Here is a 24,748-nt window from a genome sequence, read left to right on the forward strand (position 1 = left end):
TGCAGGCTCCAGAGCTCAAGCTCAGCAGTTGCAACACGTGCTGAGTTGCCCCGGGACATGTGGGATCTTCTCAGAGCAAAGATCAAACTCATGTCCTCTGCATTGGCAGGTAGATTCTTAACCATTGGACCACCAGGGAGACCCTTAAATACTCCTTTGCTTCTATTACATAATCTCTTTTCTAATCCATCCTTTTATATTGATTAGACTTGATGAAGACAACCTGATGGCTGAATAATTATATTCATTTTAGTCAATCACTGTTGTGATACATACATTTCAATTATTATAAAGTCACTCTAATTCTTGGATTCTTCTTAAAAGTAAAATTTCAAAATTCATCAAAAACTGGAAATCCATTGTTTTGCTCATATTCAATTTGCTTTGACAGAAATTCTTTACTTAGCTTGTCAATTTTGTCTCGAGAGAAGAGATTGACATCAGGAATGAAATAGTGCTCGAGGTGTTCTGTCTTGAGACACTGAAGAAAGTATGTCACACAGTTATCAAAGCAGAGCTCCAGGTCTTTGTAATGCCACTGACTGTCATGTGGGTCCTGGGTACAGACATGAAAGAAGGCAGTCTTCACATGATAAGAACAGAACTTATCCAGTTCCCTTCGGTTTCCAAACTTTTTTTTCAGTTGTTCTAAAAGGTATTTCATCAGCTTTAAACACTCTTTCCTGTTGAACAGAAAAGAGAAGCATTTAGTTTTATTTCTTTACAACCTTTTTCATTCCACAAAGAACTTTAGGCATCTTACAGGAAAAACATACAAAGATGTAATAAACAATACAGATATATAATACATTTTTTACAAAGACACAAAAAACAATAAAGGTATGTATGTGTGCGTATGTGCTCAGTCACTTCAGTCCTGTAGGACTCTTTCTGACCCTATTTACTGTACCCCACCAGGCTCCTCTGTCCATGAGATTCTCCAGGCAAGAATACTGGAGTGGGTTGCCATGCCCTCCTCCAGGGGATGTTCCCAATCCAGGGATTGAACCCACATCTCCTGCATTGCAAGTGGACTCTTCACTGCTGAGCTACTAGGGCAGCCCAATGATATGTATAAATAATATAATTAGAGTCATTCTAAAACCTAATTATTTTTTCAAATACTTTAAAAGTTTCAAAAACATATTTTCTCCTTCCTTCTTCCTCATTCATAGCTTAAGTATTTTATTCTATTAGGATTAATTCAACTACATGAAAACTAGCAGATATTTTACATTATTCATCCAGTTTAGTATTTAGAAAAATCTTGTTTTAATTTTTATAAAATCATTGTCTTATTTTGATTTACATTAATCATTCAGTTATTTTGGTAGCTGACAAAATTTAATGTTTATACAATTATTAAGCCTTATCAACAATATACTTTTCTTAATGCTTGCTTCAAAACCTGCATGTGAAGCCTTAAAGACCCCCCGTGCTCACACTTTGGGTATCCTTGCTTTAACCTTTTAACTTTTGTGATCCTTATTCTATTCAGCTTTGAAAGTGAAAGTGACAGTCACTCAGTCGTGTCTGACTCTTTGCAACTCTATGGACTATATTCAGTCCATGGAATTCTCTAGGCCAGAATACTGGAGTGGGTAGCCTTTCCCCACCCCGGGGGATCTTCCCAACCCAGGGATCGAACCCAGGTCTCCTACATTGCATGCGGATTCTTTACCAGCTGAGCCACAAGGGAAGTCCAAGAATACCGGAGTGGGTAGCCTGTCCCTTCTCCAGCAGATCTTCCCGACCCAGGGATCAAACCGGGGTCTCCTGCATTGCAAGCAGATTCTTTACCAACTGAGCTATCAGGAAAGCCCAACTTTAAAAACTGAAATGAATGATTCTTTTCAAAACTCAGTACTTTATGGTATGTATGCTAATCAAGAAAAATAATTACCAACATCTTAGTGTTGTTTCAAACTTGGCTTGTCATTCCCTAGCCTTCCTCATAGCTAAACCATCTCAAAGCAAGCCCCAGCACCCAGTAAGAGCGGTCCTTTGGTCTCTTCCCATTATGCAACATTATTATTCATTGCCTTGAACCAACCAGAACATTAAGGCAAACCCAACTGTCATGGCTAGTCATGACTAGTATTCACACTCTCCACTCTTTCCTCCTCTCAGACGTCCACAGCATCCAGGCTCAGGTCTATGCTCCCCAGCAGTCCCTTTTTATTTAAGATTTTTTTTTTTTAATGTGGACCATTTTTAGTCTTTATCGAATTTGTTACAATGCTGCTTCTGTTCTCTGTGTTAGTTTTTGTGCCTCAGGGCACATGGGATCTTACCTTCCCGACCAGGGATCGAACCCACACCCTCTGCATTGGAAGCTGAAGTCTTAACCACTGGACCACCAGGGAGGTCCCAGCATTGCCTTCTAACAACATTCTTTCCTTAGTCCCTTGGACCCGGCGTCCTTGGTTTCATGCTTACACTCCAATACCCCTGGTCAATCCAGCCATGTGCTGCCCCCAGAACTCAGCCCAGCAGTGGTAATCTTCAGGTTTCAACTAGAGTCAGCAAAGAACTAAGCATTCTATTGGTATGTCTGTCATTTACAAAATAAGGAGCTTACCTGCAACATTTTACTCCATCAGTTTCACAGCATGTTTTAGATTGTCCGTGATTTTTCAAAATGGCCTTTTCAATGTGAGAGAAGGACAGCCGCCATGTTTCCTCTTAATATCCAAAAGAAAAACAGAAAAGCACTTTACCAAAAACATCAATTTACAAACAACAAATATTTAAGTGATTTCCTTCATTATAATATAATTCTGAAAAATTTCTAGGGGGAGACAGACCAAAAGCAGTGAACAGATAAATAATGTGATTACATATTAAAACAAGTGATTTGACCAAGCAAACAATGGGCCAAGATAGAGAACAATTAGCAGAAGAAGTCAGAGCTTAATATAGTGAGCTATGGTAAGATCTATTGGTTTTTATGTGTTGCTAAATTCTGTTTGCTGATGTTTTGTCTCTATAATAATTTGCATTGATTGAAATTTTTTGTTTATTCTTTTATACTATCCTTGCAAAGTTTTAGTATTTATGCAAAATGAATCAGGGTACGTTTCCTTTTTTTCTATTTTTTGGAAGTTTACATAAGAATAGAATGATTTCCCCCGTCTCCCCAAGTTTTACAATGGATAGCTCTGACCCATCCTATCACTGTTGAGTTTTAATACCAGGAATTGGTTTTTTGTTTTAAAAATCAATCAACACAACCTGTCGCATTAGCAGAACAGGGGAGAAACATATGACCAACTCAACAGAAGCAGAAAATGCAGCCAATAAAATTTAATATTCATTCATCATTAAAACACCTTTCAGTAATTTAAATGCAGATGGAACCTTGATCTGATGATAGCAATATGATAATCTAACATAAAAAGTTGAAGCTTTTTCTTTGAAAACAGGAAGGCAGGCTGCTATCCTCATTCTGTTTGACATGTAATAGCTATCGTAGCAAGCACAGTAAGAGAAGGAAAAATAGGGTGATAGCACTGGAAAGAGAAAAACAAAGCCATCATTACTGACAGATGATATAATCATGTATATAGAAAATACAAAAGAAACAGAATGACAGGTATGTGTGAGTTCCATATATTCTTCAGTCTACTTTTCTGTTTTACAACTTTTCATAATGTTACAACTGCCTATGAGTAAATCTGATAAAAGATATATAAAATTTCTGTGAAGAACATTCTAAAACTTCACTGAAAACTATTAGAGGCAATCCAAATAAACAGAGATGTGCAGCTGCACATGCATTAAAGACTCATTATTATAAATACATCACATCTCCCCAAATTCATCTGTAGAGCCAATGCTCTCACAATCAAAACTCCAGAAAAAAATGATTGTGGAACTTGACAATACCAACATTTTTATAAAAATAACAAAGGGTCAAGAATATCTAAAACACTCTTGAAGAAGGACAGAGTGGGAAAGCAAATATCAAGACTTATAAAGTGACATTATGTATGACATAATGGTATATAGCCCATGGACAGACAAAGATTTTGGGGGGACAGAATAAAGCATATAATACGTACACAATATACAGATAATAAATATATGGAAAAGGTGGCACAGAGAGAGGTGTGCTCACTGCTGCTATATAAATCCATTTACAACAATCCATTCATGCCATTCTGGAAAAGGCAAACTCTGTAGAGATGGTAAACAGATCAGTGGTTGCCAGAGATTTGGAATAGTGAAGGTTGAGTAAGTAGAGGTACTTTTCAGGGAAGTGAAACTATTATGTAATTATAGATAATGATGCAATGCATTTGTCAAAATCAATAGGACTTCATGGCATGAAGAGTGAAACTTAACGTACACAAACTGTTAAAAAGTCATTTAGATGGTCAAGGGATCTCAGGAAGGAATGCAGACTGTGCAAAGGGGCTCTAACTGTATCACAAACATATGACACAACCTCCCTGAAGGGGCTGGGGGCAAAAGGTGCTGACTGAAGTTGCTTTGGAAATGGAATCTGTAAGACTGAAGGTGAAAGGAACAGTACACGTGCCCCAGGCACACGGGGGAATGGGTTTGCAATTCTGACGCGCCCATGTGTGGGTGGGAACTGAACAAGGAACGATGGGCTAGGTGGGTGGCAGATGGTAGGAGCCAGGCTTCTCACTGTTGGAAGGAAAGGTTACAGATAGCAAGGAGGAAAGGCAGGATGACCCACGTGGTAATGGATTACAGTTAGAGACATCAGCATGAACTCATGTACCACTTGATACAGATACAGGTGGTGAGCTGTGCATATCCTGGGGATAGTATACATACAAATATTTCCTTGCTCCTCCAGCTGAAAGGGATGACACTCTAGCAGCAGAACACACGCAGCACCTAGATCACACTTCTACAGTTCTAGTACACACTCTACAATAAAAGGATCCAGAGAGTTCCTTGGAGAAATGGCTGATTCTAGGACTGAAGCAGGAACTATACAAGATGAGCCTGGAGCATCTTGTAGTGCCAGAAAGTGAGTTAGTGCTGAAAATAAAAACAAAAAAACCCACAACTATGGGACATATGTCCAAAGGATACAGGAGCCAACTGCAAGAGCTCCTGAAGACCAAAGCTAGAACAATTTAGGCAACAAAATGAAAGCAGTATTGAATTATAGCCCAAAATATGAGACAAATACCCATGAGTCCATACTGATATGATTTAAGTAAACAGATTAGAGAGGAGATAAATCTCCCATGCAGAAGAATTCTGAATAATTTGTGTAAATACTCTGCTCTTAAAGAGGTGAGCTTAAGTGTGAGCTGTGCACAGTGACTTCCTTCCAAAACGCACAGTACGAAAAGGGGGAAAGAGAAGATCTTAATAGGGAAGAATCCTGGCAAACACTCCCTGAGCCAGGAGATTAAGGTCCACACCAGCAGTGCTAAGTCAGGCCCACGATGTACTGTTGATGCAATGTTATGAGAACGGCACTTCACTTCTGCAGTCCTCCCCCAAACCCAGAACTGCAATCTAATCACAAGAAAAACATGAGGCACATGCCAAATGAGGGCTGTTCCACAAAATATCTGACTGGTACTCTTCAAAACTGTCAAGGTAATCAAAACAAAGAAAGACTGGGAAACTGTCACAGTCAAGAGGAAACTAAGGAGACACGACGACTAAATGGAATGTAGCGAACTACATGGGCTCCTGGAACAGAAAGAGGACATCAGGTAAAAACCAAGGAAATCTGAGTAACAGGACTACATTAATATTGGTTCATTAACTGTGACCAGTGTGTCATATTAATGTAAGATGCTAAAATGGAAAATTGGTTATGTGGTATACAGAAACTCTCTATACTATCCTTGTACTTTTTTGGCAAATCTTAAACTATTCTAAAATTAAGTTTATTTTAAATAACGACATTGAGGCATCATTTCTCCCTTTTTGAATTACTGGCAAACATTCCAAAGTTTAATGAGTTCTGCTGATGAAGTTGAGGGTGAAATGGGCACTCTCCTACACACAGCTGTTGGGAATGCAAATTGGTAAATTCTGTATGGAGGTGACTTTGGCAATACTAGCAAAATTAGATATGGATTTACTATTCCTTGACAAACTGCAAAAATAGACTGTAAAAAGGAATGGGTGCTCAAAAAAACCCTTAGTGAGGTTTTTGAAAAGGTACACACACCTCAAGTGTTCACAGCCACATCGTTCACAAGTGCCAAGATATAAAAGTAACACAAGTGTCCATCAACAGATGAATGGATAAAGCAGCTGTGGTAAATATACAGTGGACTACTACTCAGTCATTAAAAAAAAGAATGAAATTTTGCCATCTGCAGCAACGTGGACAGACTTGAAGGGCATTATGCAGAGAAAGACAAAAACACTATATGACATGATTTATACATGGAACCTAAAAAAATAAACTAGTGAAAATAACAATAAGATTCACAGATAAAAGAGAACAAACGAGTGGTTACCAGTGGACGGGGCAATACAGGGGTGGGGAAATGGGAAAGACAAACTACTGGGCGTAAGATAAGACTACAAGGATGTATCATCATACAACACAGGAAATATATAGCTAATATTTTGTAATAATTCTAAATAGAAAGTAACCTTTAAAAAGAGTATAAAAATTTTGTTAAAAAAAGAAATGACTGCTGGGCTTCCAGGTTGGCTCAGTGATAAAGAATCCACCTGGCAACAGAGGATCGGCAGGAGACACAGGTTAGGTCCCTGATCTGGGAAGATCTCACAGGCCATGGAGAAACTAAGCCCGTGCACCATAACTATACAGCCTGTGCCCTAGAGCCTGGGGGCCACGACCACTGAAGCCCGTGCACCACAAGAGAAGCTGCCACAATGAGAAATCTGTGCACCACAACTAGAGAGAAGCCCCCAGCTCTCCACAACTAGAGAAAAGGCTAAGGAACAATGAAGACCCAGCACAGCCAAAAGAAAATAAATACATGGAAGTATTTTAAAAAACAAAAAGAGGAATGAGTGCTATCTCTATATAGAACTATGGCATGATCGCCAAGATATCTTATTAAGTAAAAATAGAAAAATTGTACTCATCTTAAAAAGGGGGTTGCATATAAATATATATATGCATATATATGTATATGCATATATATATACACACACAAAATGCTTGTACTTTTTAAAAACAAAAGGTAAACCCAAAACAATTAATGGATTTCCAATCGGGAAAGGAGAGAAGAGGGTAGAAGAAACATACAGGGAAGCTGTGTTTCCCTAAGAATACTTTTTTCTGTAGCTTTGACTTTGGGACCATATGAATGCTTTATAAATTTAAAAAACAAAACTAAATCAACATTTAAAATCCAATGTCTAAAATTAGAAACAATAATGAAAATGAATGTTAAGCATGCTGAGTTGGTTAGCTTAACCCACCAGGCTTCAGTAGCTGCAGAACATGAGCTCAGTAGTTGCTGCTCTAGGTCTTAGAGCTTAGGCTCAGTAGCTCGTGGTGCCCGGGCTTAGCTGCCCCATGGCATGTGGGATCTTCCCATACCAGAGATCAAACCCATGTCCCCTGAACTGGCAGGTGGATTCTTAACCACTGTACTACCAGGGATGCCCGAGAAAAATGTTATTTTAAAACAAGTTGTGGAATTAGCTAGAATACTTTACCCATAAACATTTCAGCATGGGTATTTCAGAGGCCAGTATTTATCTTTGTGTATTTGATACTTAAGGTAAGATTTGCAAACAGTGAAACACACAAATCTTAAATATTGCATTTGATGAGTTTTGACAAATGACTACACCTGTGTAATTTAAGCTGTATCTGGAGTTAAAAAGTTATCATCATCCCAGAAAGCTCTCTTGTGCTCCTGCCTAATCAATCCCCAGTCACCTCAGGCAACCAATGTTCTAATTAAAAATAAAAAACCATGGATAAATCTCGCCTGTTCTCAAACGTAATATAATTGAGCTTATACAGTACGGACCTTTTGTTTCTCTTTTCTTTCACCTGTCTTAATGTTTTTAAGACCCTCTTTTATCAGTAGTTCACTGACTTCTGTTGCTGAGTAGTCTTCTAGTTTATAAATATTATATCCATTATCTTTTGACAGACTTCTGGGCTATTTACAGATTTTGGTTGTTACGTATATTCTTGTATAAATGTGTTATGGACTTCATGTTGGATTACGGAAGACATATGTCTTACTGTATAAGAAACTGCCAGTCCCTCTGAGGAGGGAGGTGGGAGGGGGGTTCAAGATTGGGAACACAGGTACACCCGTGGCGGATTCATGTTGATGTATGGCAAAACCAATACAATATTGTAAAGTAAAATAATGAATGAATAAATAATAAAATTAAAATTAAAAAAACAAACTGCCAGACTGTTTCTCAAAGTGGTTGTACCATTTAACACTTCCATCAACAGTGTATGGATTATTCTTTTTAAATAAAGCTTTTCATGTTCATTGACTGGAATATCAGAACTGAAATTGATGAATAACTTTTTTGCATTTAAATGAATTTAAAATGCAGGCAGACTATTTAGATATTTGAGAACACTGCAGCTTTACTGATTTTTTTTCTATTTTAGCATTCATTGCATACATGCCTTGAAATGAGGTATTGATAAATGTGATGAAATGTATAGTCCTTGCCATGCTCATTATCATTCTGAAAATGATCTTTAATGCAAAGAAATATCTTCTAGCTTTATTTTATACATGATGATATTTTTATTTAGTTGACGTTCAATCCCTTTTGTTAGATAAAGCCAACTATGGATGACTACCAGTTTGAAGGAATTTGTATTTTAATGTTCGTACATTTTAGTGTAATAAAAACTATATGTTTCAAGTCTTAAGGTCAAAAAATAAACTTAATATTTTGACTGTCTTTTTATCTTAACAAAAAGAACTGCAAATAAAGTTTATACTTTTAAAAAATAATTATATTCTTGGTAACAACACCTGTATTATTATTTTGATAATATCAATTTTTTCATTTTTTGATAATATCAAAATCATATTATTTGATTTTGATTAAAACAGATTGAAATTTTTGATAAAAAATCAAACAAAGTATATATTTTAAAATATACCTTGTGACCAGGAAATTTGTAATAAGACATTTGAAAAGAAAAAAGCTAAAATAGGTGTAATACATGCCTATCTATTGATAATACAAGTTATTTTCATTGCCCCTCTTAGCCACTCAGATACACACATACACACAGACATAGCCACAGGGTTTTGCCTACATATGAATAATCTGAAATGAGGAGAGATGGAGAGCAGCCAAGGGTACCAGAGCAGAGGTCAGCTGAGTGCCTGACCGCCTCCACTTTTATCTTGGGCATGGATATGAGGAACTATCCAACCACACTGGCCTTTGTATAGGCACATGGCCACTGAAGGATGCTCCCTCATCCCTAGGCTGATGAGTCTCCCAGTCAACCCCAAGGTAGTTGGCCAAGGGCCACAAAGAGAGCAGTATGGGTCCTGTTGAGACTTCTGTACCACATGCAGTGAGGGTTTCTTGGGATAGCCCTTGTAGAAACTGTACACCCTTCTCCAGAAGTTATATTTCTTTCATAAAATTATGATACATGTAATTCCTTCTTATAAACAACTTTTCTTACAGAAAATGACTCCTACATATATGCAATATAAAGTTATGATGTGTGTCCACAAAACAATCCATCAAACTAAGCATGATGGACGATTTCTCGGATATGTTCATTTGTTATCTGATCTCATCTGTTATCAGATAACTTGACTTCATTTGTTATCTGTCCTCCAATTTCCCTGGAGTCCAGCAATAGTAGGTGCTAAAAGTCCTTTATAATTTATGAGAGAAAAAGAAAATAATAGGTGAATTTTTTTTCTACCTCAGAAGATATCGCCATTATTCAGCTTCACCTGTAGACTATCTCAGCCCAGTCTTCACAATTTGAATGTTACCCAAGAGCACCACCTGAAAACCTGTCCTGACCCAGGAGACCAGGGTACACGGGTGAGGAGACCCAATCAGTGGGCAGAACTGCAGCTGAGGCTGCAAGGAAGTTCTGCCAGTGGCATGGGGAGCAGTGGAAGCAGACAGAGGAAAGAGAGGAACAAGGCTGGAGTGACAGCTGAGGCTCTGGTGATAACATCAGGAATACACAGCTGCTATTAACTCAACTAGGGATTCTGCAAGCACTGCCTCATTTTTATCTTCCCAGAACCTTTCAAGTAGTTTTGATTAACCCACATACACAGATGACCAAAACAGGTTTAGAGGGGCTTGATAACTAGCTCCAGATGACACACCTAATGAGGGAAGAAGCCTCAAGATTTAAATCCAGGGCAGTCAGATTGCAAGGCCAGTACTACTTTTCTTTACTAGCAAGAAACAAACAAAAACAACATTCAAACGTGGGCTAGTAAACATTTTAAAGCTGAGTATTCGATATTACTATTAAAATTATGCCCTTTGCAATTCCATCTCTCACCAAACTCCCATCTTAGCCCAACGGTTCTTGAAACGCCAACAGCACCAGTTGATCTTTCACTGCCCTAGGATGTAACATTAACGACTCTTTTATCTATGGATATCTTTACATAAAGCTTCATAATCAAGATACCTTGGAAAAGACTTCCTTCCTTTGCATGCTTGGGTACCAGGTAAAATGGCTGTCGTTTTAGATTGCTCTTAACTTTTGCTCCAAGCCAATTATTGATGGGCAGGCCTTTCTGGGTGCTAGCAGGCCAGCTGCTTCTTGATTCCAAAGCCAGGATGATATCCACAGATATTTCTCTAGGTTTTTTAATCAGAAGTGTTACAGCAGGGCTCCCTCTTTTCTTCCTCTCCATAATGACATCAGTATCTGTTTAAAGATATAATAAGGAAGAAAGGGCTTATCAATCCATTTTTCTCTAACACAGGAAGAATAACTATAATTGGAGATCTGTAAATACTAACTGTAAGCCAAAAATTAGTTCTAAAGAAGAAAATGACCCCACAAGGCAGTGTTTTACTCATTTAACCAGTATTGATTGATACCCCTCAAGCAGTGGGGGTATCATGAAGATTCTGTTTCATATATAAAATGAAGAGCCCCCAAGGACTGTGGGATCTGGGAGTGCTGTGATTAAATTTTCATTTCAATATTTGTTTGGCAGTTGGAGGGAGGCCTGCATACGAGGTAGGATGACCAGCACGGAGGAGAGACGCTGATTTAGAAGTCCTCAGCAGGAAGTCCCTAGCAGTCCAATGGTTGGGATTCCAAGCTGATGCTGCCAAGGGTAGGGGTTCAAACCCTGGTCTGGGAACTAAAATCCTACAAGCCATGTGGTGCAGCCAAATTAAAAAAAAAAAAAAAAAAAAAGACCACAGCAACAAACCAACTCAGAGGGCAGAGGCCTGTCGTACAGAGAGGCAGTGAGCGTTAAGGCACAGGGATCAACTGTCATTCACTGCAGCATTATTCACAATAGCCCAGATATGGAGAAAATCCACTGACAGATGAATAAGTAAGGAGACTGTGGCATATACAGACAATGGAATATTATTCGGCCTTAACAAGGAAGAAAATCCTGCCATTTGTAACAATGTGGATGAATGTGGAAGTCGTTCAGTTCAATCACTCAGTCGTGTCCTACTCTTTGTGACCCCACTGACTGCAGCATGCCAGGCTTTCCTGTCTATCACCAACTCCCGGAGCTTACTCAAACTCACGTGCATGGAGTCAGTGATGCCATCCAACCATCTCATCCTCTGTCATCCCCTTCTCCCACCTTCAATCTTTCCCAGCATCAGGGTCTTTTCAAATGACTCATTTCTTCGCATCAGGTGGCCAAAATATTAAGAGTTTCAGCTTTAGTATCAGTCCTTCCAATCAGGACTGATTTCCTTTAGGATAGACTGGTTGGATCTCCCTGCTGTCCAAGGGGCTCTCAAAAGTCTTCTCCAACACCACAGTTCAAAAGCATCTTTGGTGCTCAGCTTTCTTTACAGTCCAACTCTCACATCCATACATGACTACTGGAAAAACCATAGCTTTGACTAGATGGATTGTTGTTGGCAAAGTAATGTCTCTGCTTTTTAATATGCTGTCTAGGCTGGTCATAGCTTTTCTTCCAAGGAGCAAGTGTCTTTTAAAAATTTCATGGCTGCAGTCACCATCTGCAGTGATTTTAGAGCCCCCCAAAATAAAGTCTGTCACTGTTTCCACTGTTTACCCATCTCTTTGCCATGAAGTGATGGGACCAGATGCCATGATCTGAATGTTGAGTTTTAAGCCAACTTTTTCACTCTCCTCTTTTACTTTCATCAAGAGGCTCTTTAGTTCTTCGCTTTCTGCCATAAGTGTGGTATCATCTGCATATCTGAGGTTATTGATGTCTCCCAGCAATCTTGATTCCAGCTTGTGCTTCATCCAGTCCAGCATTTCATATGATGTACTCTGCATATAAGTTAAATAAGCACAGTGACAATATACAACCTTGACTTACTCCTTTGCCAATTTGGAACAAGTCTGTTGTTCCATATCCTTTTTTTTTTTTTTTTTTTTTTCCCCTATCCATTTCTAACTGTTGCTTCTTGACCTGCATACAGATTTCCCAGGAGGCAAGTCAGCTGGTCTGGTATTCCCATCTCTTTAAGAATTCTCCACAATTTGTTGTGATCCACACAATAAAGGCTTTGGCATAGTCAATAAAGCAGATGTTTTCCTGGAACTCTCTTGCTTTTTCAATTATCCAGCAGATGTTGGCAATTTGATCTCTGGTTCCTCTGCCTTTATTAAATCCAGCTTGAACATTTAAGAGAGCTGACACGGTCTAGGCTTGAGGCCTCAGGTCTTAAAGGGATTAAGATGACAGTATGAAAGGAAAGAAAGGAAGAGGGAACAGAGTGAACCAGATACAAGGAAACCTTTGGGGAGGATGGACCCTTGCCCAGCCAGTGACACAGAAGGAGAGGGAGCTAGAGCCTGGGAGACAAAGCTCCACCAGCCTTGCTGGGGTCCCCACCCAAGGAAGGGGCAGAGCAGGGCGAGACAGGAGCCGCCCCCCCCCAACTTCCTATCCAGTCTCAGCATCCTGGGCAGGCCATCTGAGTGCTTCCCATGTGTCAGGGTGTGTCAGGCCTGCATTGAAACCCTGCTTGTGGGAGCAGGTAAGTCAGCTGTTACTCAGCTCTGTTTTCCAAGTTTGAGCATGACCCCTCTATCTCAGAGGACACTCAGAAGACACTCGGGGACAGCCCTGGCGGTCCAGTGGCTAACATGCCTCGCTCCCAATGCAGAGGCTGAGCAGCGCTGGAGCATCTTTAAGGAGCTACCCCACGTCCAAGGGCAGGAAGAAGCCCCAGCAAGACGGTAGGAGGGGCAAAATTACATTTAGAATCAAACCCCATATCTGCCAGAGATGTTCAGAGGGCTCAAACAAACCTTGTGCACACCAGGACCCAAAGACCCCTCAGAGACTGAGACAGAACTGTGTTTGAGTGTCTCCTGCGGAGGTACAGGTCAGCAGTGGAAGTCATTGTGCTAAGCAAAATGCATGACCTCATTTATACAAAGAATCTAAAAAAGTCGAATACATAGCAGCAGACTGTAGAACAGTGGTTACCAGTGGTGGGCAGGTGGGGAAAATGGGAAGACATTCATTCAAGAGTACAGAGTTGCAGTTATGTAGGGAGAGTAAGATCTAACGTACAGCGTGGTGACTGTTAGTACAACTGTACTGTTTACGGGCAATGTGCCAAGAGAGTAGGTTTCAGATACTCTCACTTCACATACAAAAAAGGCAACTCTGGGAGAAGATGCTAATTAGCTTGACCGTGCTAGTCAGTTCATTATGTGTATCAAAACATCACGTTGTTCACCTCGATTATGGACAATTTTTATTTTTTAAAAAAGACCCATGTAGCAGAAGTGAAAGCAATAAAGAGGTTCAAATTAATAGAACTGGCATCCGGTCCCATCACTTCATGGGAAATGTATAGGGAAACAGTGGAAACAGTGTCAGACTTTATTTTGGGAGGCTCCAAAATCACTGCAGATGGTGATTGCAGCCATGAAATGAAAAGACACTTACTCCTTGGAAGAAAAGTTATGAGCAACCTAGATTGTATATTCAAAAGTAGAGACATTACTTTGCCGACTAAGGTCCGTCTAGTCAAGGCTATGGTTTTTCCTGTGCTCATGTATGGATGTGAGAGTTGGACTGTGAAGAAAGCTGAGTGCTGAAGAATTGATGCTTTTGAACTGTGGTGTTGGAGAAGACTCTTGAGAGTCCCTCGGACTGCAAGGAGATCCAACCAGTCCATTCTGAAGGAGATCAGCCCTGGGATTTCTTTGGAAGGAATGATGCTAAAGCTGAAACTCCAGTACTTTGGCCACCTCATGCGAAGAGTTGACTCATTGGAAAAGACTCTGATGCTGGGAGGGATTGGGGGCAGGAGAAGGGGACAACCGAGGATGAGATGGCTGGATGGCATCACTGACTCAATGGACGTGAGTCTGAGTGAACTCCGGGAGATGGTGATGAGCAGGGAGACCTGGCGTGCTGTGATTCATGAGGTCGCGAAGAGTCGGACAAGACTGAGCAACTGAACTGAACTGGTAGGTAAAACTGAATCTGTGAGGTAAGGGAGAAGGTAGGAGTCAGGGAACCCATCCCGCGACACTGGCCTGGGAAATGGTTGACGCTGAGTCTACTGTTCAACACAGAGTTGGCTGAAGGAAGAAAGACTGGATTGAGATGAACTTCATTTCATCTACACTGAGTTCTAGGTACATGTGGGACACCCAACTGGAGATGGCCACTGGCCAGAAATTTGGGAAAGGCTTCTAGAGCAGAGATACTGGCTTTGGGGGGCGGGGTGTACAAGCAGTAGTGAAAGACCGCTCCCAGATAAGACTTTCGGAAAGGACCACAATGGGAGAGAGGACGTATCTCCAAGGAGAAAATCCCACTGCATACCTTCATTTTCTTTGTCACTAAATCCAGAAACCCACCTCCTTCTTACCCATTACGTCTCCTTTAGTCCTTTTACCACCTAGGAGTGTCCATCCACCATTTAGAGGCACCCCCACACATGGTCTCTGGATCCCTTCCTTCTTACTTCATTCCTTCCATCGCTCCCTCTCCCATCGGTGGCCTCCCCTCCTACCGGATCATTCCTGTCTTCACACAAAGGGGATCCAGTGTCTCTCATCCTAAAGGACACTCTCCGTTGACCCTGCATCTATGCTGCCTCCCCACTTATCCATCCTTCCACTTCCTTTGCAGCCAACACTTTCTAGAGTGTTACCATGATGCTGTCTCTACAGCATCCCGACCCTTCTCTCTCATGTGCTGAGGACTCCACTGAAACTTCTGAGTCAAACTTACCAACAATCCCCACAAAACAAACCAAACCAAGTGCAAACATGATCTGGATGTTAGTGCACTGTAAACACTGATGACTCCTGCAGAACATGCATAGTCTCCTTTTGCTCCCTCTTCTCTCCAGCCCCTAATGAGATCCTCTTCTTACCACTCTGCTTAATACTGCAATTTCCCCCCAGGCCATCCCCCCAGCATTCCTGAACCCTCTCACTTTACAATACTTTTTCACCATAGGATTCTCTAACTTATCCAAAGCCAAACTCCCAACTGCCTTCTTAAACTATCTTCTTCACAGAAGTCAGAGCAAATTTTTAAAAGTATGAAGCCAATCAATCATTAATGAACGAAAGCCACTCAGTTGTGTCCAGCTCTTTGTGACCCCATGGACCTTGCAGTCCATGGAATTCTCTAGGCCAGAATACTACAGTGGGTAGCCCTTCCCTTCTCCAGACATTCTTCCCAACCCAGGGATGAACCCAGGTCTCCCACATTGCAGGCAGATTCTTTACCAGCTGAGCCACAAGGGAATCAATTACCTTCTAATTAAGACCTGAATTCTCAATGGAACACGGCATAAAATCTGAACTCCTTTCCAGGATCCACAAGTCCTCCTAGAATCTGGCCCATAGCCACTTTTACTTCATTTCAGGTCACTCCTCCCCTTGTCCATACGGCCCTCTTTTTGCTCCTTGAGCTTATCAAGCTCTTTTCTGCCACAGGGCTTTACTCCACCACCCACTCTATCCCAACTGCTACCACGTCTCCGAGTTCATTCCCTTCAAAGCACACACTGTAATTTGTTTTTGCAAATTCAGGAGGGGAGTCCCATTGATTTTACTCAACCACCTACACCCAAGGGTGCAGGCAGCTTCTCAGCAAATATTCAGTGAAGATCAAAATAGAGCCAACTGGAAATTCTCTGGTAGTCCTGTGGCTAAGACTCTGTGCTTTCACCACCAGGAGCCCAGGTTCAATCCCTGATCAGGGAACTAAGATCCTGCAGGGCCACATGGTACAGCTAAAAAAAACAAAAAACAAACAAAATAGAGCCAATCAACATTTAGGATGAATACCAAGAAAATGTAGTAGACTAAAATTAAGAGCAAAAGCTTGTTTCTAGAAGGCAGTCTGGGCTTCCCAGGTGGTGCTAGTGGTAAAGAACCCGCCTGCCAATGCAGGAGACCTAAGAGACATGGGTTCAATCCCTGAGTCAGGAAGATCCCCTGGTGGAGGGCATGGCAACCTACTCCAGTATTCTTGCCTGCAGAATCCCATGGACAGAGGAGCCTGGTGGGCTACAGTTTCCATAGGGTCTCAAAGAGTTGGACACGACTGAAATGACTTGGCATGCGTGCAGTCAACAGTCTGCTGCAGGGAAATCAAAAAAGATTAGAAGAAATTAGTAGGTATGATTACACCTTAAAGAATCAAAAGTCAAAGATCTTACCTTCAATATTTTTAATTTCTTCCTTAATGATTTTCCTAAACCTGGACAGCATCTTAGAAGCCGATAAGATACCCCCTTCTAAGAACTGATCCAGAGGACTTCCTTTGGGATTTCTTTTGAATTTCACAAAGTAATGAGCACTACTGTTGTCATATTCTTCCAGCTGAATTCGGGGAACCTCCAGTTTGAACATAACATCAAATTCATTAGGAGCAGAAATCTAAGAAACAGAAAAAATAGCACTGATTGTGTTTGCTTGTAAATATTTTCCAACCCACTACAATCTTTTTCATGAAATTTCCACTTAAAATCATACTGTGTAAAGCAAGAATCCTAATAGAGAATAGTAGAGCTGGGAGAATATTATTGGTTTCACTTGCAGGTTCTACACTCATTTATACTCATTTTTAAAAACAATTTAAAATACTATTCAAGGTTTAAAATCTGTACCAGTTTTTTCCCTGAGTTCAAAGCTTGATAAAATTAAAGACCTTTAAGATGCTACCTTTTATGTCACAAGCTACACACTGAGCCACCCTCCTGTCTGGTCTCAAAAGTGTGTGTAGTTACCTCCTGGCTAGTTGATCAAGGGCCCTTGCCTTATAGCTAACTGTCATCCAAACTGAGTATTAGCTCCAAGTCACACACTAACTAATTAGTGTCTTTGAACCACACCATTTTAAAAGCTTCACGGTATTTCCTGGAAGTCCTGTGGTTAGGACTCCAAGTTTTTGCTGCCAAGGGCACATGTTCAGTCCCTTGTGGGGGAACGAAAATATCAAAAGCTGCACAGCATGGATAAAAAATAAATATCATCATATATATAAAGAGCATCAAAGAATCTTCTTCATCACCGCAATAATAATGATAGCAATTATAATCAATGATTACTTTCTTATAGTAAAAATGCAGGGACTTCCCCAGTGGTTAAGAATCTGCCTTGCAATGCAGGGCACATGGGTTCAATCCCTGTCAGGGAATTAAGACTGCACACGCCGTGGGGAAGCTGGGCCCAAGACCTGCACCTACGGAGCCTGTGCACTCTAGTCTGTGCACCACAACTCCAGAGAAGCCCACGAGCCACCACGTAAGATCCCACGTGCTGCAACGGAGACCTCATGGAGCCAAAATAAATAAAAAATAAATATTTTAAATGCACAAGTCTTTCACTCATTAACGGTAAGCTTCAAATACAGGTACTGGACTGTCTTATTGAACACAATTATCTGGTGGCCGTATGTTTTTTGCCTCCCACATCAATGTGGCTAGTCCACATTGAAATGTACCAGGCGGTGTGTGGACTATATCCTCTCCAAACTCATATACTGAAGCCCTAGCCCTCAATGTGAGGGCTTTTAGGAATTAATGAAGGTTAAATGAGATCATAAAGGGGAGGGTCTTAGTTGACAGGACTGGAAGAAGTGAGATCAGTCATGTCCCTCTGTACACGTGCTGAGGAACACGGTGAGGATACAGGGACGAGATCTGCAAAGCAGGCTGAGAGCCCTCACCAGAACCTAGCCATTCTGGCACCCTAATCATGGACTTCCAGCCTCCAGAATTGTGAGAAAATAAATGTCTATTGTTTAAGCCTCTCAGTCTATGATATTTTGTTATGGTAGCCCAAGCTGACTAGGAGATACTACAAGGGTAAAACAAACACTTGAAGTGCCATCCGTGGGAATGAAGTACAAGCCTCTGAAAATCCACTCCTCCAGAAATGGTCAAATTCAGCTTTTTCAGATCTCTGTAAATTAACCAAATGACCTGCAACAATCCAAGGAAGATTTATTCAAGAAAAATGGCTGAATCTCGGTAAGGACAATGAGCCTTGTGGACATTCTAAATTCTACATTCTACCGTCATGCCCAGCAGCATTCCCACTTCTGATCAGAAACCTCCATCAAGAGTAGACACGACCCTGACTTCTAACAGCAAATGTTAGGTTTGCCTGTTTGGGAACATCATATAAACTAAATCATATAGTAGGAACTCTTTACATCTGACTTCTTTCATTCATCATTGTTTGTGAGATTCATCCATATCACTGTATCTATAGTGGCAGTTCTTTCTCATTCTTTATAGTATTCCATTGAATTAATGAAATATGCCAAAATAGATTTATGTATTCTGTTGTTGAATATTGTTTCCAATTTTTACTACAAATAGTTCTGAGTTTAATTATTATAGTTATTCTGAGCATTCTTACATATGTCTTTGGGTGGCCACGGGCACTCATTTCTATTGGTTATTCACCCAGGAATGGGACTGCTGGACCATAGGACAGGCAAACCTTTAACTTTAGAAAAATTTTTCGTTTTCAAAAGAAGAAGTACCAATTTATCCTCCCATCATCAACATAAGGGAGTTTCAGTTGCTTCATATCTTCCTCAAACTTGGAATTGTCAAAATTTTAACATTTAAAATTTTAGCTCAATGAACAAAAAATAGGTTCATGTGGACAAGAAGAAGATGACATGAAACAAAGCTGAAGAGGAGGCCAGGGCCCAGATTCTGCGAGGACATGTAGATCCCAGAAAGGAGCTCAGATTTATTCCACTGTGTTCATTGAGAATGCAGGTTTTAGCTTTCTATTTTTGAAAATTTACTCTGGCCTCTGTGGAGAAGATAATACAAAAAGGTAAATAAGGAGATCAGAAAGGCAAAAGTTCAGGTGAAAGATGCTGGCTTAGACGGGGGCTGGGGTGAGGTGCTGGGGATTGAAAAAAACAACATATGAACTGGTAATCCCACAGAGAATTTCTACAAGAAAATTTCCATATTTTCACCCAGAATTTGATATTACATACATGAATGGAAATGCATCAACATGAACCCAAGTGAAAGGTTAATGAGAAGTGTCTTTTACTTCTCAAATATAATGGTATCAGGTCACAAAGTTTGGAATCCCATTTTGAAATTCAAGTGCATGCATAAAATAAAAAATACACCAAAATAACAGTGAACAAAATAAAAAGCAATAATATTGTTCTTTTATGTGCTTTTCTGAATTTTCCAGGGACATCAACACAGAACAGTGGCAAATATGGGAGAGGCTGAGGACAGAGGTATGGAGGGTTCGTACTGCTGTGCCATGGTCTACTACTGGAGGGCAGGCACTGGGTCAACTCTAAAATGAACATGAAGACCTTTTATAATCAATTTTTAAAAATCAATATATGTTTTAGATAAAACAAATTTCATTGGGTTTCTTTTCATCAGCTTGATTTTAAGAAGGAGACTTGTGAATGGATAACAAGGAACTCTGCTCAATATAACAATCTAAATGGGAAAAGAATTTGAAAAAGGATACATGTATATGTATAAATGAATCATTTTGCTGTACTCCTGAAACTATCACAACACTGATAATCAACTATACTCCAATATAAAATAAAGTTTCTAAAAAATAAATAAAAAGGAGAGTGATTCTGATTGGACACTGCTCTGTAAATGTCTTAATTGTCCTTGAGTTCTAACTAATAACTTTCTCTTTTCCTTTGAACCATCCATAGAACTGAATAGTTTGATATTTATGTAATAAGAATCATGCTCTAGACAGATAGTTGATATAAGTTTTGCTCACTTGGCTTTCAAGTAGCTTTAGATGAAATTATGAGTGGTCTTCAGTGCTAAAAGCATTTAAAATCCAAAACCAGGTACATACACTACATCTTCCTGTGATAAATATCCTGCATGCATTCCTGCTCAGTCCTGTTCAACCTGTTGGGACCAAGTGGTCTGTCCTGCCAGGCTCCTCAGTCCTTGGAATTTTCCAGGCAAGAATGCTGCAGTGGGTTGCCATTTGCTACTCCAGAAGAACGGTACAAAAAAAAAGTCTTAATGACTCGGATAACCACGATGGTGTGGTCACTAACCAGAGCCAGACATCTTGGAGAGTGAAGTCAAGTGGGCCTAAGGAGGCATTACTGCAAAAACAGCTAGTGGAGATGATGGAATTCCAGCTGAGCTATTTAAAATCCTTCAAGATGATGCCGTTTTAAGTGCTGCACTCAAACTGGCAGCAAATTTGGAAAACTCAGCCATGGACACAGGCCTGGAAAAGATCAGTTTTCATTTCAATTCCAAAGAAGGGCAATGCCAAAGAATGTTCAAACTACCACACAATTGCACCCATTTCACACGCTAGCAAAGTAATGCTCAAGATCCTTCAAGTTAGGCTTCAACAGTAAGTGAACCAAGAGCTTCCAGATGTACAAGCTGGATTTAGAAAAAGCAGAGGAACCAGAGATCAAATTGCCAACATCTGCTGGATCACAGATAAAGCAAGAGAATTCCAGAAATACATCTACTTCTGCTTCACTGATTATGCTAAAGCCTTTGACTCTGTGGATCACAACAAATTGTGGAAAATTCTTAAAGAGATGGGAATACCAGACCACCTTACCTACCTCCTGAGAAATCTGTATGCAGGTCAAGAAGCAACAGTTAGAACCGAACATGGAACAACGGACTGGTTCCAAACTAGGAAACGAGTATGTCAAGGCTGTATATTGTCACTCTACTTAATTAACTTCTATGAAGAGTACATCATGCAGATGACAGGCTGGATGAAACTCAAGCTGGAATCAAGATTGCAGGGAGAAATATCAATAACCTCCAGTACTCTTGCCTGGAAAATTCCAAGGACTGAGGAGACTAATAGGCTACAGTCCATGGGGTCACAAAGAGTCGGACACGACTTAATGACTTCACTTTCACTTTCAGATATGCAGATGATATCACCATCTGGCAGATGATACCACCTAATGGCAGAAAATGAAGAGGAACTAAAGAGCCTCTTCATGAAGCTGAAAGCAAAGTAAAAAGCTGGCTTAAAACTCACCATTAAGAAAACTAAGATGATGGCATCCAGTCCCATCACTTCATGGCAAATAGGAGAATATATAGAAACTGTGGCAGATTTTATTTTCCTGGGCTCCAAAATCACTGTGGACAGTGACTGCAGCCATGAAATTAAAAGATACTTGCTCCTTGGAAGAAAACTATGACCAACCTAGACAGTGTATTAAAAAGCAGAAACATCACTTTGCCAAAAAAAGTCCATCTAGTCAAAGCTATGCTTTTTCCAGTAGCCATGTATGGATGTGAAAGATGGACCTAAAAGAAGGTTGGACCTGTGAAGAACTGATGCTTTCAAACTGTGGTGCTGGAGAAGACTCTTCAGAGTCCTTTGGACAGCAAAGAAATCAAACTAGTCAATCCTAAAGTAAATCAACCCTGAATATTCATTAGAAGGACTGACACTAAAGCTGAAGCTCCAACACTTTGGCCACCTGGAAGAGCTGACTCATTAGAAAAGACTCTGATGATGGAAAAGATTGAGGGCAGGGGGAGAAGGGAGAGACAGGATGAAATGGTTCCATGGCATCACACAGTCAATGGACAGGAGTTTGAACAGACTCCCAGAGATGGCGAAGGATGGGGAAGCCTGGTGCGCTGCAGTCCATGGTGTGGCAAAGAGTCAGACAAACACGACTTAGTGACCGAACAACTACTACTCCAGGGCATCTTCGCCATACAGAGATCGAATTCAGGTGTCCCACATTGGCAGGCGGATTCTTGACCACTGTGCTAACCCGGGAAGCTCAAATCGCACTGTTCAGTTCAGTCACTCAGTCGTGTCCGACTCTTTGCGACCCCATGGACTGCAGCACGCCAGGCCTCCCTGTCCATCACCAACTCCTGGAGTTTACTCAAACTCATGCCCATTGAGTCGGTGATGCCATTCAACCATCTCATCCTCTGTCGTCCCCTTCTCCTCCAGCTTTCAATCTTTCCCAGCATCAGGGTCTTTTCAAATGAGTCAGCTCTTCCAGGTGGTCAAAATATTGGAGTTTCAGCTTCAACAATGAACTTCAAATAGCACTGAGCCCACACCAATAAAATGAGCAGCCATATAGGATTCCAAGTTGTGACCAATAACAATGAGCAGCCATATAGGGTTCAAAATGGTGTAAAACATTCTCTGACGGTGCAGCTTACAATCTAGATGGAAAGCCAAAACAAATCAGCGTTTTATCAGGTGTCACAGACCACTCAAGCATTACTTCCGAAGCGAAGTGAGGGGCGCGGAGGAGGCGCCCGGCGGCTCACCTTCACGCGCTCGTAGTAGCTCCCGGTGCCGAGCAGGTCGACGCCTTTGAACTCCGACTCGCAACTGTTCAGCCGCCGCAGCAGGTGGTCCACCAACCTGTTCACCACCTCCGCCGCGATGGATATCGCCCGACGGCTCAGCTTCAACTTCTCCAGCACGGCCCGGGGCTTCCAGGCACCGGGCGCCTCCTCCCTTTGCCCGAGATGCGGAGCGGGGGCCCACGGGCCGGGGCCGTCCGGGGGTCCGGACTGGGGTCTCCGCGCCCGAGCGGAGCTCGGGGTCGCCCGGCTGCGAGCGGTAGCCCTGGGCAGGGGGTGCCCGGGGACCGCGGGAGGCTCTGCGTCCGCGGTCGGAGCCGCCAGGCCCTCCGCCTGGTCCTCGGCGCGGGCCGCCCGCGCGCGCACCTGCGGCTTCTCCCGAGGATCCAGGCGGCTCTTCTCCCTCCGGGAGCCCGACGCCCCAGCGGGACCGCACCTGCGCGCGCGGGGCCGGGCGGCCTCGGGGACAGCCGCGGGCTCGCTGGGCGCCGCGGACGCTCCGCCCTCCACAGCCGGCGCCGAGACCCCGGAGCCGGTTTCCGAAGCTCTCCGCGTCGCCTTTCCCCGCGGTGGGGCCATGGCTGGCGTTCTCTTGTTTCCCTGAGGGAGACCAGCTCGGGGAACAGGCCGCGCGGGAGGAGGAACCGGCAGTCGCGGTAGGAAATGAAACTTAAAAATGTGGCGGGAACTGAGCGGACGCGGTGGGGCGCACGCGCGGAAAACCTGGCGGGGCGGGGCGGTCACGCGGAGGCACGTCCCCGCCTCAGAAGCGCGGGACCGCGCGAGCGCGCGCGCGCCCAGGTGTCCGCTGGGTTTCCTTGCGTCGAGCGCTGCCTTGTGGCTTGGGAAGTAAGCAGAACCGAACCGAGTAAAGCGCAAAAGAGCTTTGAAAGCGAGAGGCGTTTAATGGCGTATCGCCTAAGAACATTTGGGAAAAACTATCTCACACATTGAACTTGACGGAGCAACTTTCTAAATGCAAGTGTAAGTAAAGGATTTTCTTATTAATAGTAAACAGATTTTTTTTAACTAGGTGGAATCATATAGATTGAATATTGAATAATAATTGGATTGAATAATATGGATTGAATATGGAATAAATATTACTTAACCTTTTTTTAAAACATCGTTTTAAAAGCACCCACAATCAAAGTGTAAAGTTCTTATTGGTGAGTTTTATCCACTGGTTCTCAAAAGCCCATCAAACATCGGCACATCAGCACTTATATTTTTAAATAATACTGCTTCGGCCGTTGTGATTCCAGAGTATTTCAATACAAGCTTTTAAGTATCGATTTCTAAAGCCAAGTCCTTTACAGAAATACATGTTTGATAGAAAGCCCTAGGTTTAGCATGCCTTGGTACTTTTTTTTTTTTTTTAACCATCCTAACCATTTTAAGTGTACAGTTCAGGGTGAAACCATCGCCACCATCAGTCTCAAGAATTCTTCATGTTGAAAAACTGAAACTCTACCCATTAAACTAACACCCCATTCCCTCCTGCTTGCTCTGACTTCTGGAAAGCACCCTTCTGTCTCTAATCTGACCATCTAGGTTCCTTATGTAAGTGGAATCATATTTTTCCTTTCATGATGAGCTTATTCAATAATAAAGTCCTCAAGGTTTCTCTATGTTGTAGCACGTCTCAGCCTTCCTTTTTAAGGCTGAATAATTTCATTGTATTATATGTATGTAGAGGGGAAGAGGACGACAGAGGATGAGATGGTTGGATGGCATCACCAACTTGATGGGCATAAGTTTGAGCAAAGTCCGGAGTTGGTGA

General features: G+C 41.7%; 1 protein-coding gene across 1 annotated transcript; it reads right to left on the bottom strand.

The window, feature by feature from the left end:
- Nucleotides 1–331: 331 nt before the first annotated feature.
- Nucleotides 332–23,544, bottom strand: CGAS (cyclic GMP-AMP synthase). Its single transcript, XM_052646064.1, has 5 exons — nucleotides 22,927–23,544; nucleotides 16,810–17,029; nucleotides 10,610–10,852; nucleotides 2,582–2,684; nucleotides 332–683 (listed from the first exon to the last, which is right to left on the bottom strand). Exons 1-5 carry the CDS (start codon nucleotides 23,542–23,544, stop codon nucleotides 332–334), a joined length of 1,536 nt encoding a protein of 511 aa, XP_052502024.1.
- Between the last annotated feature and the right edge of the window lie 1,204 nt (nucleotides 23,545–24,748).

This window comes from Budorcas taxicolor, chromosome 9 (genome assembly GCF_023091745.1).
Source record: "Budorcas taxicolor isolate Tak-1 chromosome 9, Takin1.1, whole genome shotgun sequence".
Lineage (NCBI taxonomy): Eukaryota > Metazoa > Chordata > Mammalia > Artiodactyla > Bovidae > Budorcas > Budorcas taxicolor.